General features: G+C 41.5%; 1 protein-coding gene across 1 annotated transcript in view; it reads left to right on the forward strand.

The window, feature by feature from the left end:
• Positions 1-19,643, forward strand: part of LOC134528998 (uncharacterized) — a 47,957-nt gene extending 28,314 nt beyond the window's left edge. The window contains exons 11-13 of the mRNA XM_063362666.1: positions 8,239-8,446; positions 15,433-15,614; positions 18,928-19,643. Of these exons, the coding sequence (XP_063218736.1) occupies positions 8,239-8,446; positions 15,433-15,614; positions 18,928-19,204 (667 nt within the window). The 3' untranslated portion in view covers positions 19,205-19,643. The remainder of the gene's footprint in view (positions 1-8,238; positions 8,447-15,432; positions 15,615-18,927) is intronic.
• The last annotated feature ends 5,719 nt before the right edge of the window (positions 19,644-25,362 follow it).

The following is a 25,362-nucleotide window of genomic DNA, read 5'->3' on the forward strand; positions in this document are numbered from 1 at the left end:
TCATTGGCTCCAACGGCCTTTTGGTTCATCAGCTCCAATGATATTTGGTTAGAATGCTACGACTCTAAGAGACTATGAGACTACAATTCTACGAGTGTACAAGACTCCTCCAACTACCTTCAAGTGTACAAAGCTCCAACTACTTCAGCAGCATTATGTTATAAGATTACATGACTGCTTGTTTACATAGCTACAAGTCAACGAGGTTACTTGGCTACGTAGCTACAAGTATACGAGGCTCCAAGCCATCATGACTACGCGACTACGAGCCATGAGGTAACGAGACTACGTGACTACGGGTATTCAAGCTTACGAGACTGCGAGGCTACAGAGATACGAAGCTTCTAGAACATACGTTTACGAGACTGCGAGAATACAGGACTACAAGTGTACACGAGTACTTGACTACTTCTTAGCTTCATCAGCTCCAAATGGCTCCAACAGGTCCAACAGCCTCCAAATGGCTCCAACAGCTCCAACAGCCTCCAAATGCTTAACACAGCTCCAAATGGCTCCAAATGCTCCAAACGACCTCCAAATGCTTGACAGCTCCAAATGTCTCCAAATGCTTAACACAGCTCCAAATGGCTCCAAATGCTCCAAACGGCCTCCAAATGGCTCCAACAGCTCCAACAGCCTCCAAATGCTTAACACAGCTCCAAATGGCTCCAAATGCTCCAAACGGCCTCCAAATGCTTGACAGCTCCAAAAGGCTCCAAATGCTTCAAAAGGCTCCAATTATCGCATCTGTCTTCGTCGGCATTTTCTCTTTTGCTCACACTGCTCCAACAGCATTATGTTATATGATTCCATGGATACTTTGTTACGTAGCTACAGGTCTACGAGGTTCCAATGCATCATGTTCACGAAGCTTCCAGAACACAGGGTTACGAGACTGCGAGGCTACAGGACTACGAAGCTTCCAGGACACGAGGCTACATGGCTACGAGACTACATGACTCTAACTGATTACAATAGCACCACTCAGTGGTGAGAGTTAGGTTATCTAATGCAAAGCAAATTGATGCAAGTAGTTCTGGCTGTCATCAACAGATGTAGCCACGTGTTGCTTGCAGGTGAATATTAATTAGTTATTTTATGTGGGATGCGGGATGCTCACTAACGATCGCAAAAGAAGGAAGGCTTCGCTAGACACCAAGGAGAAGGAAGTTCGTCCATCCTGTTAGTGCTTCTTAGATTTCTCAGAGATTATTTGACTGAATAATGATATTTTTTTTTTTAAATTTCCACCTGATAAAAATTTACAAGTGCTGATTTATTGGCAGAATTTCAATAATTAAATGCAACCTTGAATAAAAAATGACATGACTCATTAAGTAAAAAATTCTTCATGCAGAGATCAATTCCTCATCAGTAACCAGAAGCACTCGGATAAAACCATCAGATGTCTAGTCAGGAATAATCAGGAGGACACGGAGAAAACCATCATAAAATTAGCAAGAATAATCAGCAGCACACGGAGAAAACCAACAAAATATTGACAAGAATAATCAGGAGCACACGGAGAAAACCACCAAAATATTGACAAGAATAATCAGGAGCACACGGAGAAAACCACCAAAATATTGACAAGAATAATCAGGAGCACACGGAGAAAACCGCCGCAAGTTTTCTTTGATATCATAAAATTTCAGGAAAAAATAGTAATAAAAAATTAAAAAAAAATAAAATAAAAAAAATACATAAACAGATTCTGCTAGCTTGTGAACTTCTCATTGTTGAACAAAGATAGAGTTCTAGTACAAGCCAGAATTTTATGTATTTTTTTTATTTTATTTTTTTTAATTTTTTATTACTATTTTTTCCTGAAATTTTATGATATCAAAGAAAACTTGCGGCGGTTTTCTCCGTGTGCTCCTGATTATTCTTGTCAATATTTTGGTGGTTTTCTCCGTGTGCTCCTGATTATTCTTGTCAATATTTTGGTGGTTTTCTCCGTGTGCTCCTGATTATTCTTGTCAATATTTTGGTGGTTTTCTCCGTGTGCTCCTGATTATTCTTGTCAATATTTTGTTGGTTTTCTCCGTGTGCTGCTGATTATTCTTGCTAATTTTATGATGGTTTTCTCCGTGTCCTCCTGATTATTCCTGACTAGACATCTGATGGTTTTCTCCGAGTGCTTCTGGTTACTGATGAGGAATTGATCTCTGCATGAAGAATTTTTTACTTAATGAGTCATGTTATTTTTTATTCAAGGTTGCATTTAATTATTGAAATTCTGCCAATAAATCAGCACTTGTAAATTTTTATCAGGTGGAAATTTAAAAAAAATATATCATTATTCAGTCAAATAATCTCTGAGAAATCTAAGAAGCACTAACAGGATGGACGAACTTCCTTCTCCTTGGTGTCTAGCGAAGCCTTCCTTCTTTTGCGATCGTTAGTGAGCATCCCGCATCCCACATAAAATAACTAATTAATATTCACCTGCAAGCAACACGTGGCTACATCTGTTGATGACAGCCAGAACTACTTGCATCAATTTGCTTTGCATTAGATAACCTAACTCTCACCACTGAGTGGTGCTATTGTAATCAGTTAGAGTCATGTAGTCTCGTAGCCATGTAGCCTCGTGTCCTGGAAGCTTCGTAGTCCTGTAGCCTCGCAGTCTCGTAACCCTGTGTTCTGGAAGCTTCGTAAACATGATGCATTGGAACCTCGTAGACCTGTAGCTACGTAACAAAGTATCCATGGAATCATATAACATAATGCTGTTGGAGCAGTGTGAGCAAAAGAGAAAATGCCGACGAAGACAGATGCGATAATTGGAGCCTTTTGAAGCATTTGGAGCCTTTTGGAGTTGTCAAGCATTTGGAGGCCGTTTGGAGCATTTGGAGCCATTTGGAGCTGTGTTAAGCATTTGGAGGCTGTTGGAGCTGTTGGAGCCATTTGGAGGCCGTTTGGAGCATTTGGAGCCATTTGGAGCTGTGTTAAGCATTTGGAGACATTTGGAGCTGTCAAGCATTTGGAGGTCGTTTGGAGCATTTGGAGCCATTTGGAGCTGTGTTAAGCATTTGGAGGCTGTTGGAGCCATTTGGAGGCTGTTGGACCTGTTGGAGCCATTTGGAGCTGATGAAGCTAAGAAGTAGTCAAGTACTCGTGTACACTTGTAGTCCTGTATTCTCGCAGTCTCGTAAACGTATGTTCTAGAAGCTTCGTATCTCTGTAGCCTCGCAGTCTCGTAAGCTTGAATACCCGTAGTCACGTAGTCTCGTTACCTCATGGCTCGTAGTCGCGTAGTCATGATGGCTTGGAGCCTCGTATACTTGTAGCTACGTAGCCAAGTAACCTCGTTGACTTGTAGCTATGTAAACAAGCAGTCATGTAATCTTATAACATAATGCTGCTGAAGTAGTTGGAGCTTTGTACACTTGAAGGTAGTTGGAGGAGTCTTGTACACTCGTAGAATTGTAGTCTCATAGTCTCTTAGAGTCGTAGCATTCTAACCAAATATCATTGGAGCTGATGAACCAAAAGGCCGTTGGAGCCAATGACTGTTGGAGGCAATGACTGTTGGAGCCAATGACTGTTGGAGTCAATGACTGTTGGAGTCGATGGCTAATGGAAATATAAACTGTTGGATTCATAGACTGTTGGAGAGATTATATCCTAACTTATCATTGACGATCGTATCCTACCAAGTTGAATGAACAAGAGAATGTGCCTCCTTTTCGTTAAATGAGCTTTCGTTTTATAGAATTTCCGTCCAAACGTGCTTCGTTTTCATTAAATGCTTGTCCTGCGCGAACGAAGCGTAGTCATTGTGTGTACATTGCATATATATTGTGTACATTGCGTACATTGCGTACATTGCGTGTACTTTGCGTAAATTGCGTGTACGTTCCGTTTCCTGTGTGTACTGTGTGTACATTCCGTTTCCTGTGTGTACTGTGTGTACGTTCTGTTTCCTGTGTGTACTGTGTGTACGTTCAGTTTCCTGTGTGTGTACTGTGTGTACGTTTCCGTTTCCTGTGTGTACTGTGTGTACGTTCCGTTTCCTGTGTGTACTGTGTAATCATTACATTTATTGTACGTAAATTGCATGTATTGCGCGTACATTACGTACATTACGTGTTGGAGCTGATGGAGCTGTTGGAGAACTTGCAGCTAATGGTCAATTGAAGCATAGGAGCAAAATATAGATGGATCTGATGACGTGAATTGTAGCTCTTGGAGCCTGGCGTATATTGGAGAGATCGAATTTTTTTTCGATCAAATGATCCTCTTTTTTAATTTTGTAGATTTGACTCTAGTATTATTGTACATGGTTCTTGATTTGACTAGCGTATTATTCCATACGGTGCATGTATATAAGCGAGTCCTAGACAGTAGATCGCTCAGTTTGTTACTGACGTCGGCGGTGTAAGGATCGTCTAGTTTGTTTCTTCTGGTGCATAAGTCGTGTCAATTATCTGTTCTTGAGACCTCGATGGCGTCTTTACCGTCTTTAACGTCGAACTCGATGGAGGTTGTACCGTCGACTACGGGAACCTTGACGACATCTACGACGGAGAAGGAGCAGATTCCGTTGACAACCACGGCGACAACACTGGAGGAGACTTCATCAGACGCGATACCACCAGCAGAAGAGACTTTAATGCCGGTAGTGCTGGCTGTGCAGGAAAACTCGACGAACTTCGTTTCGCCCTCGATGGAGGCTTCAATGGATGCCGAATCGACAACAACTAACGAACATCGGTGTTGTTACTGTGACAAGATTTTCTCAAACAGCAGCAATGCTCGACGACACGAGAGGAGCGAATGTGCCAAGAACCTATATCGTAAAATGTTTGTTTGTGAGAAATGTCATAAGCAGTTTGCCAGAAAAGATAATATGAAAACGCACATGAAGGCATGCAAAGGTCCTGCTGTGCGGCAGAAAGTAAAGGTTTCGTCGCAACAACGATGCATCGATGTGCATAAGAGGATGCCTGGAAATGGTACTACTGTTGCAACGTCTGTATCTGGATCGGGTCTGAAAGGATCGTCTTCATCACCACGGTATCCTTGCAGCTACTGTGATACGTCGTTCGCATTTTCCCATGATGCACGAAGACATGAGCGGAGCAAATGCACGAAGAATCCATCTCGCATGAAGTTTCGATGTGATGAGTGTCATGAATGGTTTACTAGAATTGATAATTTGCGTCGACATGCGAAAAACTGTAAAGGTGAAGTCCGTGTGCCTACTGCTGAACTACCTGCAGAAATTTCGACTCCTCGGTTTAGGTTGAAGGCTCGTGAGCGTACAAGCAAGAAAACCGATGTGCAGCAACCGATTGGTATGACGTCTGAACAGGAAAATAAACCTAAGACTGTGTTCGGCGCATTACAAGTGAACGATAATGGTTTCTACTTGGCGCAGTCTGCATTTCGTGGAACATTGAAGGACTACTATTATTTAAATACGTTAGGTGAGTCGAAAGACATTTGTAATTTTCTTGACGATATCAGACAGAAGATAATCAATCAGCTTACTGATGATGTAGCAACAAACGGACCTTTGAAATATAACTTGTGGTTGGACTGTATATATGGAAAGCCATATCCGTTCGATGACAAAGTGAAGAAGTGTGCATTCAAGACATCGGCTGCAGTAATTTACAGTTCTAACGATGTGAAGCAAACTGTTAAAAACGGTATCCAGAAACTCTGTCAAGAAGAGGTGGACTATGTCTGTAAAGGTTCTGGCTGGACTCTGTCTAGTATAAACCGATTGGAGCTAAGAATTAGTCATTTCACACCGCTGCGGAACTAAATGATTATAAGATTGCTGGCTTTCGCAAATGATCCTGTAGTAGAATAGACATTATGTAATAAATATTATGTTTGTAAAAGAACTTGTGGTGTTTAATTCCTCGAACCTGTTACTATTATGTTAAATTGATGTTATATTTAATTTTTTTGCATCGTCCTAGATCGTACCAAGGACCTTAGTCGACCTAATCGATCAGTATATAGATTACAAATTTATTTAATGCATTTTGGAATTTTTCCCGAATTTCTAGCTAAATAATTATGGATTTTCAAGATGGCAGCCAAATGACAAGATGTCGGGTGTCACAGCAATAATAAATGATTACTGCACTCTAGCGGATAAGAATTAAACTAACATGGCGTCAGCGCACTCTCGCCGACGATACACTGATGATGGCTTCCAGCAGACGAGGACAAGATGGCGGACATGACGTCATACTACCTGACGATATATTTATGCTTTGAAAAAAAAAGTGGAGGGAGTCAGTATGCCTGCGTCCACCGTAGGGGAAGGATCGGTCGCCATTTTTAATTTTTCTTTGCCCTCACCGGGTTCGAACCGAGGACTCCAAACTCCGTGTCGTTAATGTATGATTTTTAAAAAAATTTTATTAAAATTTTATTATTTAAATTTTTTTATAATTTTAAAAAAAAATTTCGTTAAAATCGGATAATGAATAAAAAAGTTAAAGATGGCGGCCGTAACGGAAATTGCAACGGTGACGTCATAATTCAAAATGGCGGATAACACAATGCCGGAATGTTCGAGAAAACGAAATGATGTCATCCAAGATGGTGGATCCAAGATGGCCGTCGGGGTCAAGGTCACATCCTGATAGAGGCTTAACTGAGGCTTGAGTTAAGGATGCTTAAGCCTCTATCAGGACATTTCTAGCCGTTGGGATTTTCGAGGAATAAAACGGGAAATTTTCCCTCGAAATGGGAATTTTTGAGTCATTTTGAGTCATTTTTGAGGAATTTTGAGGAATTTTTGCCGCCGTGACGTCACAAATCCAAGATGGCGGACACCGGCACCGGCACCACGCGCCAGCGCCAGATCTAGTTCCGGCTATTATATACTACTCGCTTAGATATTATATTCTGGGAAGATTAGTGAAAAAAAGTCGAAAATTGTGAAAATGGAATAGCTTTCCTTCTTTAGTGATGTAAGTTTAAATTATTAAATTTTAAATATAATTTCTATCATTTATTTCTATTATAATTTTTTATAAATAATTTAAATATTTTCTCCAATACTCTTAATGTTTAGTATCACCTGAAGATTATTATGTTGGTATTACTATTTGTAATAAGGATTCTAAAAATTGAGTTAATGAGCCTAAACTTTAAAATAGCCAACACTCATCATAATACATGTGTTGCTTATATTAAGATTTATGTTTTAAACTTAAATTAACATAATAAAAAAAGTGTGTGCATGAAGTCCATGCGCGACACAAGTGAAACTTCTTGCCTATCAGGTGTAGATAAAGTTAAATTATTTACATTTTAAATCATACTATTCACATATAAATAAATGATACATATCAAATTAATTTCAAAAATCAATAACTCTTTTCCATACGATTAAATAAATTGCATATACTTGAAATAAAAAAAAATATGGCGGCGTCAATGGTCAGCCGTTACGAAAACTGAGGAGTAGACAAACACAAGCAGCGTTACGAGAATTCCCACCTCTCCCCTGCCGTCTCCCCTTCCGGCCGCTACAACCAGCATACAGCATGCTCCGCTACGTACCTATCCCCTTCCTTTGCCGTCTGCCATTCGACCGCTACAACCAGCATACAGCATGCTCCGCTACGTACCTATCCCCCTTCCTTTGCCGTCTGCCATTCGACCGCTAGCGCTTGCTGCACTCTCCTTCTCTGCCACCTGCCGCACTGTTCCCCTCGTGTGGTCGGAGTTGGGGAAGCCTTCTTTTCACAGACGAGAGAATCAAACGCCCGATCGTGCATCTTCGGTTTTTTTTGTTCATTGTAACTCATGATAACTAATGGTCAATTAGGTTAGATTAGCTACATTATAAATACGTTAAAACATTGTGGAAGGTTGATTTGGTTAGGATAGCTACATTAAAGATACTGTGAAATCACGTAAACGGTTTCCTAGCCCTGGATAGCTACATATAAAAAAGTTATTTGCTGAGCAACCATAAAATGCTTTTACAGTATTTTAAATGTAGCTATACTTACCTAATATAACCAACCATCCACAATGTTTTAAAGTATTTATAATGTAGCTAACCTATCCTAATCGACCGCAAAATTTAATGCCACGCCGGTTTATACAATGAGATAGAACGGGGGAAAAAAAAAGTGAGCATGAACTTCGGGGAACTTCGGGTGTGGCTCTCTCGTCTGTGAAAAGAAGGCTTTCCTCGGAGTTGTGCCCTCCTCAGCAAAGAGGCCGAAGTGCTTCAGCGCGTGGCTGTTGCAGTGGCTTCCCCTGGCTGCCGTACCTCAAGTCCCTGCAGCTGAGCTACATGGGCCAGCTGGAGCGCATAGGCGCGGGCGGTCTCTCGCGGCTGACGGGGCTGGAGGAGCTGCACTGCAACCACAACCCTCGCCTCAGAGTCGTCGACGAGGCGGCCCTGTCGCGCTCCGAGGACGGCAACAGCCAGGCCACGTGGCCGCCGCTCAGGAAGGTCAGTCCCAGCTTTGAATATATAGACTGTATAGAAGTCGCCAGCCCAGGTTAAAATTTCTAATACGGTTTTGAGGTAGTTGGTTAATTCACCGCCGCAATCGCCACCATCTCTAGGGCATCGACTTGTGGTGGTCCCTAGCGGACAAGTGTCGAACTCTTCAAACACCCCTTCCCCCTCCCGTTGAACGACGTTGAGCTGCAGTGAATAATGGATGAGGGGTGCGGGGAATGACAGCGGGCGACAGCGCTGCGCTCTAACGTGTAAATAACAACTAAGACGATACAGGGCGTTACGGCAGCGCACTGCAGCGGTGAAGTTCCCAAGCTGCTCATCATACGCTTCTGAAAAACGTAGAGTAAATTCTATCCACTCGCGACTTCTATACAGTATATATATTCAAAGGTCCCAGCACCGCTCCTGTCCTCAACCTCGCACCGCACTTCCTTGTTTCTCCGCCTTCTTCGTCACGCTTCCTCACCCGTCCTTCTGGACATACCCGAATACTCACCAGAAGCCTGAGATGTCCATCAAGTTCTGTTCCTGCCCGAACACGCCCCTAATATTCACCTTCGGCCAACCTCGGTTAGGTTAGCTACATTAAAACACTTTAAAACACTATGGACGGTTGGTTAGGTCAGTATAGCTACATTAAAATAAACAGAGAAATATAAATACATATATATATAAACCCGAGGTTGGCCGAAGGTGAATATTCGGGCGTGTTCGGGCAGGGACAGAACTTGATGTACATCTTATGCTTCCCTACCCGAATACTCACGTTGGCAAGCCTTCTTTCAACAGACGAGAGAGCCAAACCCGAAGTTCCCCGAAGTTCATGCTCGCTTTTTTTTTCCCGTACCACAACAGGTGTATTTATTTGGGGGAAACCGTTTACATGATTTCACAGTATCTTTAATGTAGCTATCCTAACCAAATCAACCGTCCAAAATGTTTTAAAGTATTTATAATGTAGCTCACCTAACCTAATTGACAATTAGTTATCATGAGTTGTATATTTATTTACAATGAACAAAAAAAATAACCGATCGGGCGTTTGGCTCTCTCGTTTGTTGAAAGAAGGCTTGCCAACGTGAGTATTCGGGTATGTCCAGACGGATGAGTGAATCGTAGGCTTCCCTACTTCCTCTTGCTCATCACATGTTCTAACTGTCCTCCCTGCTTCAAGCTTCTTTCGTTCTCTCGGTCCTCGCTTCAGGCGTCACGCACCTTCCAGAACATGGCTCTACTTCGTTGTTTTCTCGCTCGCGATAACGTCTTTGAACGCCGGCTGCACGCACGATAAAGCATGACTCATTGTCGCGTTCCGCCTGAGCCGAGCGTGCAAGAACCGGCCAACCACCGTGCGAGAAAATCTTCTATAATATCAAACAGGTTAAGGCGGGCTTTTTAAAAGCAGCAATTTAAAAAAAAAAATTGATTTATTTGTCCAATTTCTTCATTTCAAATTAACAATTTATTGACATTGATTTGATTTCAGTTTATTCCTATAATTGTTCGTGGGTATATTTAAACAAATTATTTAAATTTGCAAAAAACTGTAAATATTATTTGAAAATTAAAAAGTATGTAATTTTTCATCAATGTTTTCTTATGACGTTATCACGTTAAAATTATTGTCCGTAAACCGACTTTACAGACTTTTAGTTTAATAAATTTGGTAAGAATATATATTATAACCTTAATTTTTTTGGGTCTAGAGCACCTAGAATTTTTAAAAAATATTTTTCTTCATTCTTTTCTAGCAACAAAAGTTGCAGTTGTTAGGTTAAGTACAGGTTTCAAACGGATATCTTATCTAAATACTGGAGTCGAACGCAGATAAGAAGTTGAGCGCACTGTAACAGCTTTTTTGGTTTTATCAACAGCAAAACTAGAACCCTGAGGTCATGAAGTTATTTGCACTGTACAGCACACCTCAGAATTTCATAGGAGCACATGTTGATCAGTAAGCGAGTGTACTTTGTCCCGTGTTAGCACGCCCGGCTTGCTTCTGAAGGTCGTGATTTAGTTCCCGATCATTTACAGCTCAGATCAGGGGTGTATGTGCGTTAGTGAGGCGGGATGATAAGTTCGACGCTCGCTGGTATTTCTAACCCGGTATAGCCTTTAGGCGCAAGGCTCTGAATTGGCGTGCAGTCTTCTCGTAGTCACAGGATAACTGTGAAATTTGAGCGGTGACCGTAACATTATATGACCGAGAAATGAAGATAAAGGTGTAATGCAAGACTCTTAAGTGCTTTTATATATATATATATATATATATATATATATATATATATATATATCGGTTGTTTTATGCCTAAAAAGTACTCTGAAAACACTCCAATTAGCCATTTCAACCCTTCTAAAAATACAGTTTAAAAACTTAATCCGAAATCAAAAGTACTTTTCGGCCCTCAGGGAACTCTTAAATGCTTTTCGTAAACAGAACCCACTCGGATGGCTTGATTAGTTTTCAACTCGCGTTGTTTTCCCTGAAGCTCTGCGCACCGCGTGTGTGCCCGGGTAGGCGAAGCAACCCCAAGTAGCCATTGCCGACTAACTAACAGGGATATCCTCGCCACGGGCCGAGTACCCGAACTCGGCATCGAACCCGAGGCCCGAGAGCAGTCCCAGGCCGCTGAATGCGGCCCCTAACCCCCTGTTTTGTGCCTGTAAATAACAAGTTTTAACGGGGATTGTGAAATAACTGACTTTGAAAATTCGCTGCGAAGCTTGGTGAATACAAATTGCCTGAGTTTAATTTAATTTGATTTCGAGGGGAATGAATTAATTTTTACGTTAAACTCGTGTGTTGTCCAGCCCTCCTTGGTTGGGGGGGGGGGGGGGGGGTTGGGTCGAAGGAGGGGGGGGGGGGGGGGGGTGATTTAATATTTAGCTGAGCATCTGGCTGTAACTGCTCAGGTTATCTTGTGAAGGGTGTTTTACCCCGAGGTTAGGAGAGAGAGGTTGTCTCGAGCGCTTGCGCATCGTTCTGCGCATGACGTCACTTGCAGCCCCGGCCCTTCTGCTCATGTCCGTGACGTAGTTCAGTAGCGCATCTGCTCGTAACAGTCAAGTGGGAACGGTTATTGTTATTGTGAGGAGTTTGACTGTACAAAGTGGGTGTGTTGTAAAATTGTTTAGTTGCGTATATTGTATGTGCGCGAATGCTTGGTTAATATCCAATCCGAGCCCTTAAAGAAATATTTTAGGTTTGGAATTTATAAAAAAAACTCAGAAAAGAAAACTTAAATCTTAAAAACAAACGAAAAATGCTTCCTCATTACAGATCCCCATGCGCAACTTTATTTCGGACAGTTTTTAAATAAAAAAAATCAATTTTACATATTACTTGTTTTGAAAAGGAGAGTAATTTGATAGTTATATGTTTATTATAATTAACTTAAGAAAATTCTGGGCTTATTCAATCACTGAAAAACTGTTTATTCAAATATTAAGGTATCTGCTTCCAGTCACAGCCTGTTAAGTCATTTGAAAAGCACATCAAAGCAATTATAATGAACATACACGTCATACATGTGATGGAGTGATTACTGAAAAAACATTATAAAAAGTTAAATCTATTTAGCGATAGGCGAAAAGTCTTTATTATTTTACATATAAGTATCTCTTAAGCTCTTAGAACAAGGCGTCAAGACTGTTTTAAGTATGATGCGGGTACTTTCGTATTGTATTTAATTGATGTCAAAAACACTTTAAAGGAAATTTTTTTAAACGTGCTTCAGAAAAAAAAAACAGGTTTTTCAATGTTTATATGTCACAACGGAATACCCGGACTGCACCGTAGTGCAAGTAGTTTTGTAAAGAGGTTTTTTTTTCGTAACAACAAAAATCGTAATGTGCAATGTCGTTCATTGCATATCTTAGTCGGCGAAGCACAAATGAAATTATATACGTATTGGTTATCAGACATTTGATGGTATTTATAAACGTGAAACGAGCCGGGCTGATAAGGGAAAGCCGTCAGTAAGCAGGCGTGAAGCAGGGTGCGGCCGGGCTGCAGATGACGTCACAGCGGAGTGTCTGACTGTTTGCATTGTCCTTACAGGATCGAGGCAACCTCTCTTCACTATGTGTCGGACATACATGGCCGCGGCGGCTGGGGGAACCTGGCTGCTGCGGTCATGTAATTATGTTCTTTTCAACTAATTTGGCTGGCTGGCAGCCTGGCGGGAAACGACGATAGTCGCCCCCCTAACATCCAGTTATGCCCAAAACCCCCAATGCGGACAAAAAAGTCCAAGTGCCCGCCCTTGCTTAGTAGATATTTTCTACTCTTCCAACTCTTCTTCCTGAGCCATATTTCTATTCCCGTAGCCAATCCGCATGTAATTAATGCATGAAATTTTGCATCCCGCATGTAAGAGCCCAGGGTTTTCCCTGTGTCTATGCAGGTTTTACCTGGGCCCAACTTATCTAGTTTTTAACCTAGAATAGTCATTGAGGGGAGTTAGACATGGCGCCAATCGCTGCCATGGCTGGCCAATCCCCTCCTAGCACATGATGCATGCTACCCCTCCTGCATGATTAGAGCGTAAAGGCTTCGGCCTGAGACGCACTTAGTCTCCCTCCCTAACCCGGAACCCTCCCCAATACACTTAGTTTTAATTTAGGTTAGGAAAAAAAAATCTCTCTTCACTAACCTTCGTCCAACCTCTCATTTTTCTACGTCCCCCCATCTCAAATAGTTGACGTGTTATATAGCCAGTTAAAACAATGCAACAATAAAAGGCCTTAAAACTCACGACTGAATCACAGCGCTCAGAACCTATATGTATTTTAAATAAATTATAGTTTCATAATTTACCAATATATCAATTTAAAGAATGTTACATTATATATCTCAGAACAAAGTGTAATTTTTTTATTTGTAAGGAGGTTATGGATTTGATATTCAAACCAATTAGTAATTTGGTTTTTTATTGAAATACATTGTACATAATTGATTATTAAAATGTTTCCCCTTAGGGAAAGAAAAAAAGTTTAAAAATATTTTACTTTATGTTTGATGGCAGTCTCTAAATAATTTTTACAAACCTCGAGTATTGTCAAAAAAAATATCAATTTTTTACCAATTTTATTACTTAAAATAGTTTAACATTTCCAAAATTTATGTTTATCCTAAAATATTAAAAAATACATTTTTAATGATTACGAAAAAAAATTGCTTGAGGTCTTCGGTCCGAATTAAGTTGCTCTTTTATTTGAAATAAAATATTTAATTTTCTATAAAAGAAAACCCATTGTTTTCAAATAGTCAATTTCTGTAAATATTAGGAGACATATCAAACGTGAAACTACACTGGAATATATTTGGTAAATTAAAATAGCCATGGTATAAAGAATTCACAAGATTAAAATACCTAAGAAAACTGGCATTACAATGATTATAATACATATTCTCCTTTTAAATTCTAAATAGGGTTAGTAGCAGAGTGGTAGAGCGCGCTTGGTAACCTCATGGGGTGTAGTTTAAATCTCGTCCCTGGAAAAAAAATTAGTTTACAATTAAAAAAAAAAAAAGAAGATAATTTTGAATCAGATAAATAAAGTTAGTTGGTTTGTAGGAAGTATTTATAGACTGATTACAGTCTTTTGAGAAAAAACGTAGATACAAACATATTCCTAGTGTTATAATATGTGTTAAAAAATATTTAAGGTTAATATTATAGTAAAGCCGTGTATGCATGACTTCTAATGTGTGGAGTAACTGTTAAATGAATTTTTAAAAGTTGGGCAATTTTTTAATAAAATTCCTTGTCAAAAATCGTTTCAAATTTCCGGGTGTTTCTTGCTGCTAAATGCTTTATGTAGTTAAATGAGACTATATCTTTATATATAGTTTTAGCATTGTCATTGTCATAAAACTAACCTGATTGATAGGCCTAAATCTCATGTCTGCAATTGGCTCCTTCGGTCCATTTTCCTTTAATTGGCTGAAACAGCTACAATGCAGTAGCTGATAGATTAATTTAAATGGGATGTGTGTTTTCGTATGTTAGTTGAATTACCCGACTGTGTGAAAATTACACGAAGGGAAAAAAAATGTTCTCAACAATTTTTCAGGAAATATTTGAAAAAAAAAACAGTGATTAATAAAAACATTTTGAAATTAGCTCTTCTTCATTTTACCATCATTTCTTCATTATTCTCTTTATTTTAAATTACGTCAGTAGAAATCATGAGAAACCTCTCGATGTCTATGATTGGGACCTCGTTCACCATTTTGTTTTCCAGCAATTTTTGAAAAATTCGGGAAAAATTAAAATAATGATTGAATCGATTTTTTAGGGTTTTTAGTTCGCTCCTTGTTCGATTAAAAAAAACATTATTCTAAGTAAAAAATACTTATTTAATAAAATATAACTGATCCCAATATAGGCTTAAATTTCTCATCTACCAGCCGCCATCTGTTTTCAGCAAACGATACAAGGAGCTCTAGTGTCATGTAGTAAATACATCATCAGCTATAGGGTGCTGCCACCATATTAATGTAATTTTTACCCGCTAGAGTACAGTAGTATTTATACAAGTTTGTATTAGTATTCATTTTATACCTATTAGAGACCTTACATACCCTCATTTACAGACCATACGAAAAATATTTTTTTTAATATCCATATGCCCAAATAGATGCAAGGCAGGGAAATAATTATTGACACATAAGAATGAGATCTACAAACACTACATCATACAACTAAAATTCAGTAAAGTGACTTAGAAATTTTATCCATTCGTTAGCAGAACGTGTAACTCAAAAGAGTGGGCCATAACAATAGGTACTCTTGTTTAACTTCTTAGAAATACTTAGAAATAGCAATACACAAAATCAAGTGATGTGCTTTATGTAATTATGTATGTTAATATATAATAATAAAATAAACATTTTCTGTATTTTTTTAATTTTGAAATTAAATCATTTCTAAAACACTTAACACCCTAAAATTTATGTTTTTCAGCTTTGGTTGAATGACAACGTTCTTGGTTACCTCAGCTCTCGACTCGTGGACAGATGGGACAAACTGGACGTCATAGATATCCAAATGAATCCTTGGATATGCGACTGTGAAAACCAGTGGGTCGTCAGTACACTGGTCAAAGTTGTCGAGAGTAAGAATCCGGATCTCGTGGAGGGAATCATGTGAGTCAAGTTGATTTTAGGAAAGAAATTTCGCTTATAAATACTCAAAAAATCATGTCGATTAAGATTGAATACTTGTTCCAAAATTCATGTAGACTTTCATTGGGCATGTCATAATTTGAGTCTTCTGTGTGTAGTTTAACAATCTTCACATATAACTTCTGTGATTTTAACATTTACATAAGTAATTAGCCTATAATTTGGAACTCGTCACACTTTTAGCCAGTGGCGTTTTAGAGGTTGGCTCGCCTGAAACGGCGTTATCTTGAAGCGTAGCTGACGCGAAGCCTTTTTTCACAGACGAGAGAGCCAAACTACCGATCGTGCATCTTCGGGTTTTTTGCTCATTGTAAAAGGTTAGGTTAGCTACATTATACATACTTTAAAACATTGTGGACGGTTGATTTGGTGAAGATAGCTACATTAAAGATACTGTGAAATCATGTAAACGGTTCCCTAGCCCTGGATAGCTAAATATTAAAAAAGTTATTTGCTAAGCAACCATAAAATGATTTTACAGTTTTTTTAATGTAGCTATACTTACCTAATATAACCAACCATCCACAATGTTTTAAAGTATTTATAATGTAGTTAACCTATCCTAATCGACCGAAAAATTTAATGCCACACCGGTTTATACAATGAGATAGAACGGAATAAAAAGCGAGCATGAACTTCGGGTGTGGCTCACTCGTCTGTGAAAAGTAGGCTTCCCGTAGCTTACCGGCGAGTTGAGTTAGTGCGCGTGGCTGTCGCGAGGCGCGCCAGCTCCCAGGGTGGCGTCTGGCTCCCGGAGCGTAGCTTACAGGCGAGTAGAGTTAGTGTGCGTGGCTGTCGCGAGCCGCGCCAGCTCCCAGGGTGGCGTCTGGCTCCCGGAGCGTAGCTTACAGGCGAGTAGAGTTAGTGTGCGTGGCTGTCGCGAGGCGCGCCAGCTCCCAGGGTGGCGCCTGGCTCTCGGAGCGTAGCTTACAGGCGAGTTGAGTTAGTGCGCGTTGCTGTCGCGAGGCGCGCCAGCTCCGGGGTGGTGCCTGGCTCTCGGAGCGTAGCTTACAGGCGAGTTGAGTTAGTGCGCGTGGCTGTCGCGAGGCGCGCCAGCTCCCAGGGTGGCGCCTGGCTCTCGGAGCGTAGCTTACAGGCGAGTTGAGTTAGTGTGCGTGGCTGTCGCGAGGCGCGCCAGCTCCGGGGTGGCGCCTGGCTCACGGAGCGTAGCTTACAGGCGAGTTGAGTTAGTGCGCGATGCTGTCGCGAGGCGCGCCAGCTCCCAGGGTGGCGTCTGGCTCTCGGAGCGTAGCTTACAGGCGAGTTGAGTTAGTGCGCGTGGCTGTCGCGAGGCGCGCCAGCTCCAGGGTGGCGCCTGGCTCTCGGAGCGTAGCTTACAGGCGAGTAGAGTTAGTGCGCGTGGCTGTCGCGAGGCGCGCCAGCTCCCAGGGTGGCGCCTGGCTCTCGGAGCGTAGCTTACAGGCGAGTAGAGTTAGAGCGCGTGGCTGTCGCGAGGCGCGCCAGCTCCAGGGTGGCGCCTGGCTCTCGGAGCGTAGCTTACAGGCGAGTTGAGTTAGTGCGCGTGGCTGTCGCGAGGCGCGCCAGCTCCGGGGTGGCGCCTGGCTCTCGGAGCGTAGCTTACAGGCGAGTAGAGTTAGTGCGCGTGGCTGTCGCGAGGCGCGCCAGCTCCGGGGTGGCGCCTGGCTCACGGAGCGTAGCTTACAGGCGAGTAGAGTTAGTGCGCGTGGCTGTCGCGAGGCGCGCCAGCTCCAGGGTGGCGCCTGGCTCTCGGAGCGTAGCTTACAGGCGAGTTGAGTTAGTGCGCGTGGCTGTCGCGAGGCGCGCCAGCTCCGGGGCGGCGTCTGGCTCTCGGAGCGTAGCTTACAGGCGAGTTGAGTTAGTGCGCGTGGCTGTCGCGAGGCGCGCCAGCTCCAGGGCGGCGCCTGGCTCTCGGAGCGTAGCTTACAGGCGAGTAGAGTTAGTGCGCGTGGCTGTCGCGAGGCGCGCCAGCTCCAGGGTGGCGCCTGGCTCTCGGAGCGTAGCTTACAGGCGAGTTGAGTTAGTGCGCGTGGCTGTCGCGTGGCGCGCCAGCTCCGGGGTGGCGTCTGGCTCTCGGAGCGTAGCTTACAGGCGAGTAGAGTTAGTGCGCGTGGCTGTCGCGAGGCGCGCCAGCTCCAGGGTGGCGCCTGGCTCTCGGAGCGTAGCTTACAGGCGAGTTGAGTTAGTGCGCGTGGCTGTCGCGAGGCGCGCCAGCTCCGGGGTGGCGTCTGGCTCTCGGAGCGTAGCTTACAGGCGAGTAGAGTTAGTGCGCGTGGCTGTCGCGAGGCGCGCCAGCTCCAGGGTGGCGCCTGGCTCTCGGAGCGTAGCTTACAGGCGAGTTGAGTTAGTGCGCGTGGCTGTCGCGAGGCGCGCCAGCTCCGGGGTGGCGTCTGGCTCTCGGAGCGTAGCTTACAGGCGAGTAGAGTTAGTGCGCGTGGCTGTCGCGAGGCGCGCCAGCTCCAGGGTGGCGCCTGGCTCTCGGAGCGTAGCTTACAGGCGAGTTGAGTTAGTGCGCGTGGCTGTCGCGAGGCGCGCCAGCTCCGGGGTGGCGTCTGGCTCTCGGAGCGTAGCTTACAGGCGAGTTGAGTTAGTGCGCGTAACGGTCGCGAGGCGCGCTAGCTCCCAGGGTGGCGTCTGGCTCTCGGAGCGTAGCTTGCAGGCGAGTTGAGTTAGTGTGCGTGGCTGTCGTGAGGCGCGCCAGCTCCCAGGGTGGCGCCTGGCTCTCGGAGCGTAGCTTACAGGCGAGTAGAGTTAGTGCGCGTGGCTGTCGCGAGGCGCGCCAGCTCCGGGGTGGCGCCTGGCTCACGGAGCGTAGCTTACAGGCGAGTAGAGTTAGTGCGCGTGGCTGTCGCGAGGCGCGCCAGCTCCGGGGTGGCGCCTGGCTCTCGGAGCGTAGCTTACAGGCGAGTTGAGTTAGTGTGCGTGGCTGTCGCGAGGCGCGCCAGCTCCCAGGGTGGCGCCTGGCTCTCGGAGCGTAGCTTACAGGCGAGTAGAGTTAGTGCGCGTGGCTGTCGCGAGGCGCGCCAGCTCCGGGGTGGCGCCTGGCTCTCGGAGCGTAGCTTACAGGCGAGTTGAGTTAATGCGCGTGGCTGTCGCGAGGCGCGCCAGATCCGGGGTGGCATCTGGCTCTTGGAGCGTAGCTTACAGGCGAGTTGAGTTAGCTCCTTAAAGATTTCAACGTAGCGTTTGACAATCGCGCGCACAGTTATTAGAATAAGTGACGATGTGAAATGCATTGGTGTGCTCATGTATCCACCGGCGACTCGAGGGCAGTGCGCGATGATTGGGCCCGCAGGTGCGGCGCGCCAGAGGAGATGAAGGGCCGCCGCGCCGCCGACCTTGAGGCGCGCCGCTACAACATGCGCTGCCTGGACGTGGACGGAGCGCACCCCGAGCGTGACGGCGTGTTGCTCATCGGCGTGCTGGTGGGCGCGCTGGTGGCGGCGCCGGCCACGCTCGCCGCCGTCTTTCTGTGGCGCAAGGCGCAGCAGCTGCTGCAGGGAAGGCGCGCCCAGGCCTACTCGCGCGCCTACTACACGCGCGCCACGTCGCACGACGACATCGCGCCCTGAGCTGTATCACCGGCACCTTCCTGCACTTCCCGTTGCATCTCCTGCAGTTCCCACCCAACAGCTAGAGACCCGGAAAAATTCGCGTGTTCATTTCTTGTTATGCTAAAATTCAAATAATCATACCTAGAGACCCGTGAATTTCGCGGATTCAATGACCTCCAGGATGGACTCTAATATCCTCTACACACTCGGGCAAATGCCAACTGTTCATTATTGGCTGCTGACTTGTGAGTCGTCTCGACTGGGTGGCCTGTGATTCGACACTTCTATGAGTGAGGGTCTCTTATTGGCCCTCAGTCCTCCAGATTAACAGAGAACCAATGGCAGAAGCAGCACTAAGGTATAATTATTTTAATTTTAGCATAACACGAAATGATACCGCGAAATTCACGGGTCTCTAATCATACCTTAGTGCTGCTTATGCCATTGGTTCTCTGTTAATCTGGAGGACTGAGGGCCAATTAGAGACCCTCACTCATAGAAGTGTCGAATCACAGGCCACCCAGTCGAGACGACTCACAAGTCAGCAGCCAATGAACAGTTGGCATTCGCCCGAGTGTGTAGAGGATATTGGAGTCTATCCTTGGAGGTCATTGGACCCGCGAATTTTCCGGTTCTCTACCAAAAGCTAGGGGCCGGAAAAAATTCGCGGTTTCAGATGGCCTTCAGGATAGACTGCACATTCCCCTGTAACACTGGAGCAAATAACGCAAGTTCATTGGCTGCCGACTTGTGAGTCGTCTCAGCTGGTTTATCTGTGATTCGATACTTCTTTGATTGAGGTTTTAGAATTGGTTGAGATTCGTCCTGTTGAACAGTAAGCCAATAGCAAAATCATTAGAAAGGTATATGTATTTGAATTCTAGCCTATCGCCGAATGAATCCGCGAATTTTTCCGGTCCCTACCAATAGCTAGAAAACATCGCAAACCTGTACTACAACCTTATCTCTAGGGACTGGAAAAATTCGCGGTTTGACTGACCTCTAGGAAGGACTCCACGATCCTCTATGTACGCGGGAATATTACACCAGCTCATTGGCTACTGACTCGTGACACCTGCTAACTGGGATGCTTATGATTCGATACTTCTTACGTTGAGGGTCATTCATTAGCCCACAGTCCTTCAGGCAAACTGTGTTCCAATCACTGAAGCGGCAATAAGTTACACGCACTTTTATTCCAGCCTATCGCGAAATGAACCCGCGGATTTTTCCTGTCTCTACGTTAGCTCTCTTACTTGGCCAGTTTAGGGAGAGAATGGATGAAAAAATATTTTTTCCTGTAATTTGGGTAAATCTTGGAACTGTGTCAGTATTGCACGTCACAGCTGGCACTTTTTTTTATAGTTTTTACATTAAATTATTGCTGTGTAGATATATACATTTTTTATTATTATTCCTGACTTAATGCAATTGCAATAATTCTGACCTTAATTTGCAATTGCATTAAGTCAGGAATAATAAAAAATACATTCCTGACTTAATGTAATTGCAATTTGTGAACATAAATTTTTGTCATAGTTCACGTGGCTTTAACGGACGGTTATTCTGGCAAATCGTACACCAATGACGGCATCGTTTACAGAGATAATCGCTGTAGTATATCCACGTTAGTATTTCGCTTAGAACATTTCATGTTAAAATAATTAGTGTCTGTGTTCTTAAAAGGCCACAGCTTTGTCGTAAAATGACATTTAATTAATGTGTTCCCACCCATGAATGCAAATATTAATTTTAATATTAGAATTTTTTTTGTTAGTATACAGCCATGTGTGGTTTTCTGAATATTTTATTATTAATTTCATTGCCTCATTTCATCAAAATTTGAAATCATTTATTAAAGTTTGTAGTGTTGGTTGTACAAATTAAATTGTTTTAAAATAACAAAATTTATTAATTTTGTAAGTTTGAATCTGTGTAATAAACCAACATTTGCCAAATATATTTTTTTCAGCTAAATATTTTCGCAATAGCTGGTACACAATAAGTCAGTAACGTCATAGTGGGGAACAGTTTTTCTTAGTAGCAATGCTTTAAAATAAGATGCTAGAATGTTGTATCTTAGTAGTAAAATGTCTACATGGACATAATGAAAAATAATTTTTTTTACTATATATTGCTTCCTATTGACTTAATTTCGTAGATATTTAAACACGTTATCTTCTATGTTATATTTATATATCATTCAAGTTATTAATGTTTTCAGTATAAACCAATTATTTAATTATGTATAATGTATACAATTTACGAATAGTCCACATCCAATATAGAAATATGCATGAAAGGTGGGTCTGAATTCTACCAACAAGCCTCTACGGCATGTTTTTCACAACCAAATAATTTGAAAACCTCTTTACGACTTGAGGTCTAAAGTGATTTTCTTTTGTGTAATTTATGGCGTAAATTATACTGAAACTTTTAATAATATAGCCCACATAAAGAACTATGGCAGTTAGTCTAGAATTGAGATAATTGATTCTTAAATATAGTAACTATATTTATTGAAATCAGTTTTTCTCATGGCTTTCATTCAACAAAACTTGAAGTAATTTTTGTATTATAAATGATAAACTGTACCACTTAATACAAGTAATGTTACTCAGTCTTTATTGAATTTTTCTTTTCGTGTTTTTGTTTAAAGATTCCCTGAGTTTATTTTGATTCCCAACACCCATAAATTAAGAAGATTAACCATAAGCTAGAAATTTTTTTGCATTGGCATGAAAGTTGTCAAGACTTAGATAAGGGATTTTCATTATAGTTCAAAAGTCAGTTCAATTTAAGATGAAAGTCTTAATAATGTTTAATATGAATTTTCAAATTGTTTTAAAATACATGCATATGATATTAAAATAATTATTATTAATAGTTAAATTACCAATCAATTATTGTTAAGTTTTGTATATTTAATAATCTATTCCATGGGAAAATCTTCTGCAGGAATTCAATTCCTTTAGTTTTTTAAGTCATTTCTACCTAAAATTACATATCTATATTTGTAATTATCTGTTATTATTTTTTTCTTATTTTCTTTCTTTGAAATTTCTGAACATATAGACATATTTAATTTGTAAAAAAATATTACTTGAATTATTTTTGTAAATCTTTTGATTATCATATAAACAATTCTGTTTTTCGATTAGCAAGCTGTGAAAAAGACTGTTCTTATATTATGTATCATTTATATTTTATTAAAATTTTGTAAAAGTTTTCATCGAACTTCCTTCCTAATCTGCATACGAACTTGGATTGTAAATAACATAAAATTTTAAATGTATGTTATTATTAATTTTATTAAATATATATATAAAATAAAACTTTTCTTTAACCAGAGAAATAGAACATTGTCATACTGGACAAACTTTAAATAGTCATTCAAAAATAATAATTCTATATTAACAACTTGTTTACTGGTGCATGCAATAAAATTATGTATTTTTATTGTATAAATTTTAATATACTTATGTTTGTTTATCATGCTTTTTCTGTATATTTCAAAAAACAAAACATAGATGTTTTCATTTTTTTGTAGATACTAATATATTTCTTAAAACAATATTTTACACTTCAATGATGTCAGTAGTACTGTTAAACAAATGGGTGCGTGTACTTATGTACACGCGTTTGACAGTTATACTTACTTGGCGTGATTAAAAACTAACTTTAAATTTGCATGCAAATAGCTAATAGATACAAAATAATAAAAGAACTGGAGTGATATTATAAATATGGTTAGTACAGTATAAATTCAGTCAGATAAAATGTTTTAATAAATACACAGTATTCAGTATTTTTATAAACACTAGCTCAGTCAATTAGTATTAATTAAATATCCACTAATTTTAATTAGATTGTATGACTCATCATTCAGTTAGTGTGGATCCCAAGTGCTGTGTTTGTCTGGAGAAAACCCAATCCCCTTCACCCCTTCCCTCTATCGCTTGCTAAAACACATCACCCTACTCCTCAGTCCAGTATTGATTTTTTAAGATCTTGTGTATTTATGGAGGAAACCCAACGCACTCCACCCCTTCCCTCTATCGCTTGCCAAAACATATCACCCCACCCCTCAGTTCAGTATGGATTTTTTAAGATCTTGTGTATTTCTGGAAGACACCCCCCTCCCACTCCCACCACCTTCTCGGAGTATTGATTTTTTCTACCTCTCCCCCTCCCACTATCACTCACCAACTCATGCGAGTATTGAGATGAGTGCCTTAGTTATTGATTGGAGTACATCCATGTTAGTTCTGGAGTTGGCAGCCAGGCGACGTGATGATGACACAGTTAGTTCCAGTAGTTGCTCGTAGAGAGTTTACGGTGGGTGAGATTTGAAAAAGATCTCTTGGTTGTGAGGCAAGCATTTTGACCACAAGCATAGATGAGGATGAGAAGGTTAAATAAGGTATACATGATGCATGTGTGGGTCGTTGTCTCTTGGGATGAAATGTAATGAAGACCATTTTGGCTAAGATGAAATGCAATGGCAGTCATATTGAGAGATGTCTTGGAGTAAGACACACTCAACAGTAGTAGGGAGGGATTCTGGAAGTACTAACTGCAAAAGCAAGGAAATATGATCCAGCTCGAGAAGAGGAAATAACGATCACCGAGTTTATGCACAAGACAAAATGCAATGGTGCGGTCATACCTGAGAACTTTCAGGAGCCAGAATAATGATACAACTTCTGTAGTGTACACAAATCAGATTAATTTTTTCTCGGCGCTAAAGAAGTAGACTTTTTATCTGAAAATACGCACATTTTGAGTATTGCAAAACACATGGGACTCTTGGTCTGTACGAAATGTTGTTTCGCAGGGAACCTACAGGCTTTCCTCTAGAGGTTTTTTTTTGGAGTACAAAAACTGCTAGAGCTTACCCAAGCACACTTTGCGATTACGATATAGAAAGTGGTATATATATTGACGAAAATAATGACAAATTCGTAGAGACCGGAAAAATTCGCGAATTCATTTCGCGATAGGCTAAAATACAAATAGTTATACCTCAGTGCTGCCTCTGCTATTGGCTCACAACTCACCTGGATGACTCTGGGCCAATGAGAAACGCCCCACCAAAGCTTTATCGAATCACAGGCTGCTACGTTGGGACGTCTCACAACACAGCAGCTAATGAGTGGGTGACATTTGACCGAGTGTACGTAGAACTATAGAGTTCATCCTGCAGGTCATTGAACCCGCGAATTTTTCCGGTCCCTACAAATTCGATATTTTCGCTAATCACTTCACTGAAATAGCAGTGCGATTCGAAGGTTCAAATAGCTAGAAAGTGGTCAGAACTTTGAAAATTTGTATTGGGATGACCCAAACGAATTTTTTTATCAACTGAGATTGCTGCTTACTTCGCTTAGTGCATGAAACTATTCGCACACCAACAAGATAATCTCCATACTAAAAAAAAATACATACTATGAGTCGAACCGGAGTCGAACGCGAACTTCATGCTCCTTCAAGATGGAAATATCTTCTATGCAAAGTTGTAGTACGCGGACTTAATGCTTAATTCCATGCGGACCTTGTTAAAAATATACCATATGCCAATCATGTATTTAGTAGAGAAGATGTTTAAATAAAGAAATTGATGTTCCTGCCTCAAATGGTGGCGCATCCCATGTAGCTTTAATTATAGGGTAGCAAATACGGAAATCGAGAATCGCTAAAGACATTATATATTTGATTTTATGCACTTGTAATTGAGTGGTATTTATGTAATGTATGTTTTTTCAAAGTGTTGTGTTTTATTTATTATAATTTCGAGCAGAATGTTTTATAAAGAGTCGATTTATTTAACTCTTAACTGCCTGGGTTAAAACCAAGGACTGGAAAAATCAAATTAATCAATATATTAAATATAAAATTTTATATGATTTTTGGGATTTTTTTCCGAATTTCTTTGATCATTTTTACGGAATTTTACGATAGAGGCTAAGATGGCCAAAAAACGGTGGACACTACAATAGTTAACATTCTGGTTAGCGACACTATTGCACTCTAGCGGGTAAAAATTTAACAAATATGGCAGCAGCACACTCTAGCAGACGATAAGAAGATAGCAGCATTCAAGATGGGTACTGTTGAGCACAAGGTTAACAAAAAAAATTAATGCAGCTTTATATAAGTCAATATTTAATGCACTG

The sequence above is a fragment of the Bacillus rossius genome, chromosome 2 (genome assembly GCF_032445375.1).
Source record: "Bacillus rossius redtenbacheri isolate Brsri chromosome 2, Brsri_v3, whole genome shotgun sequence".
NCBI lineage: Eukaryota > Metazoa > Arthropoda > Insecta > Phasmatodea > Bacillidae > Bacillus > Bacillus rossius.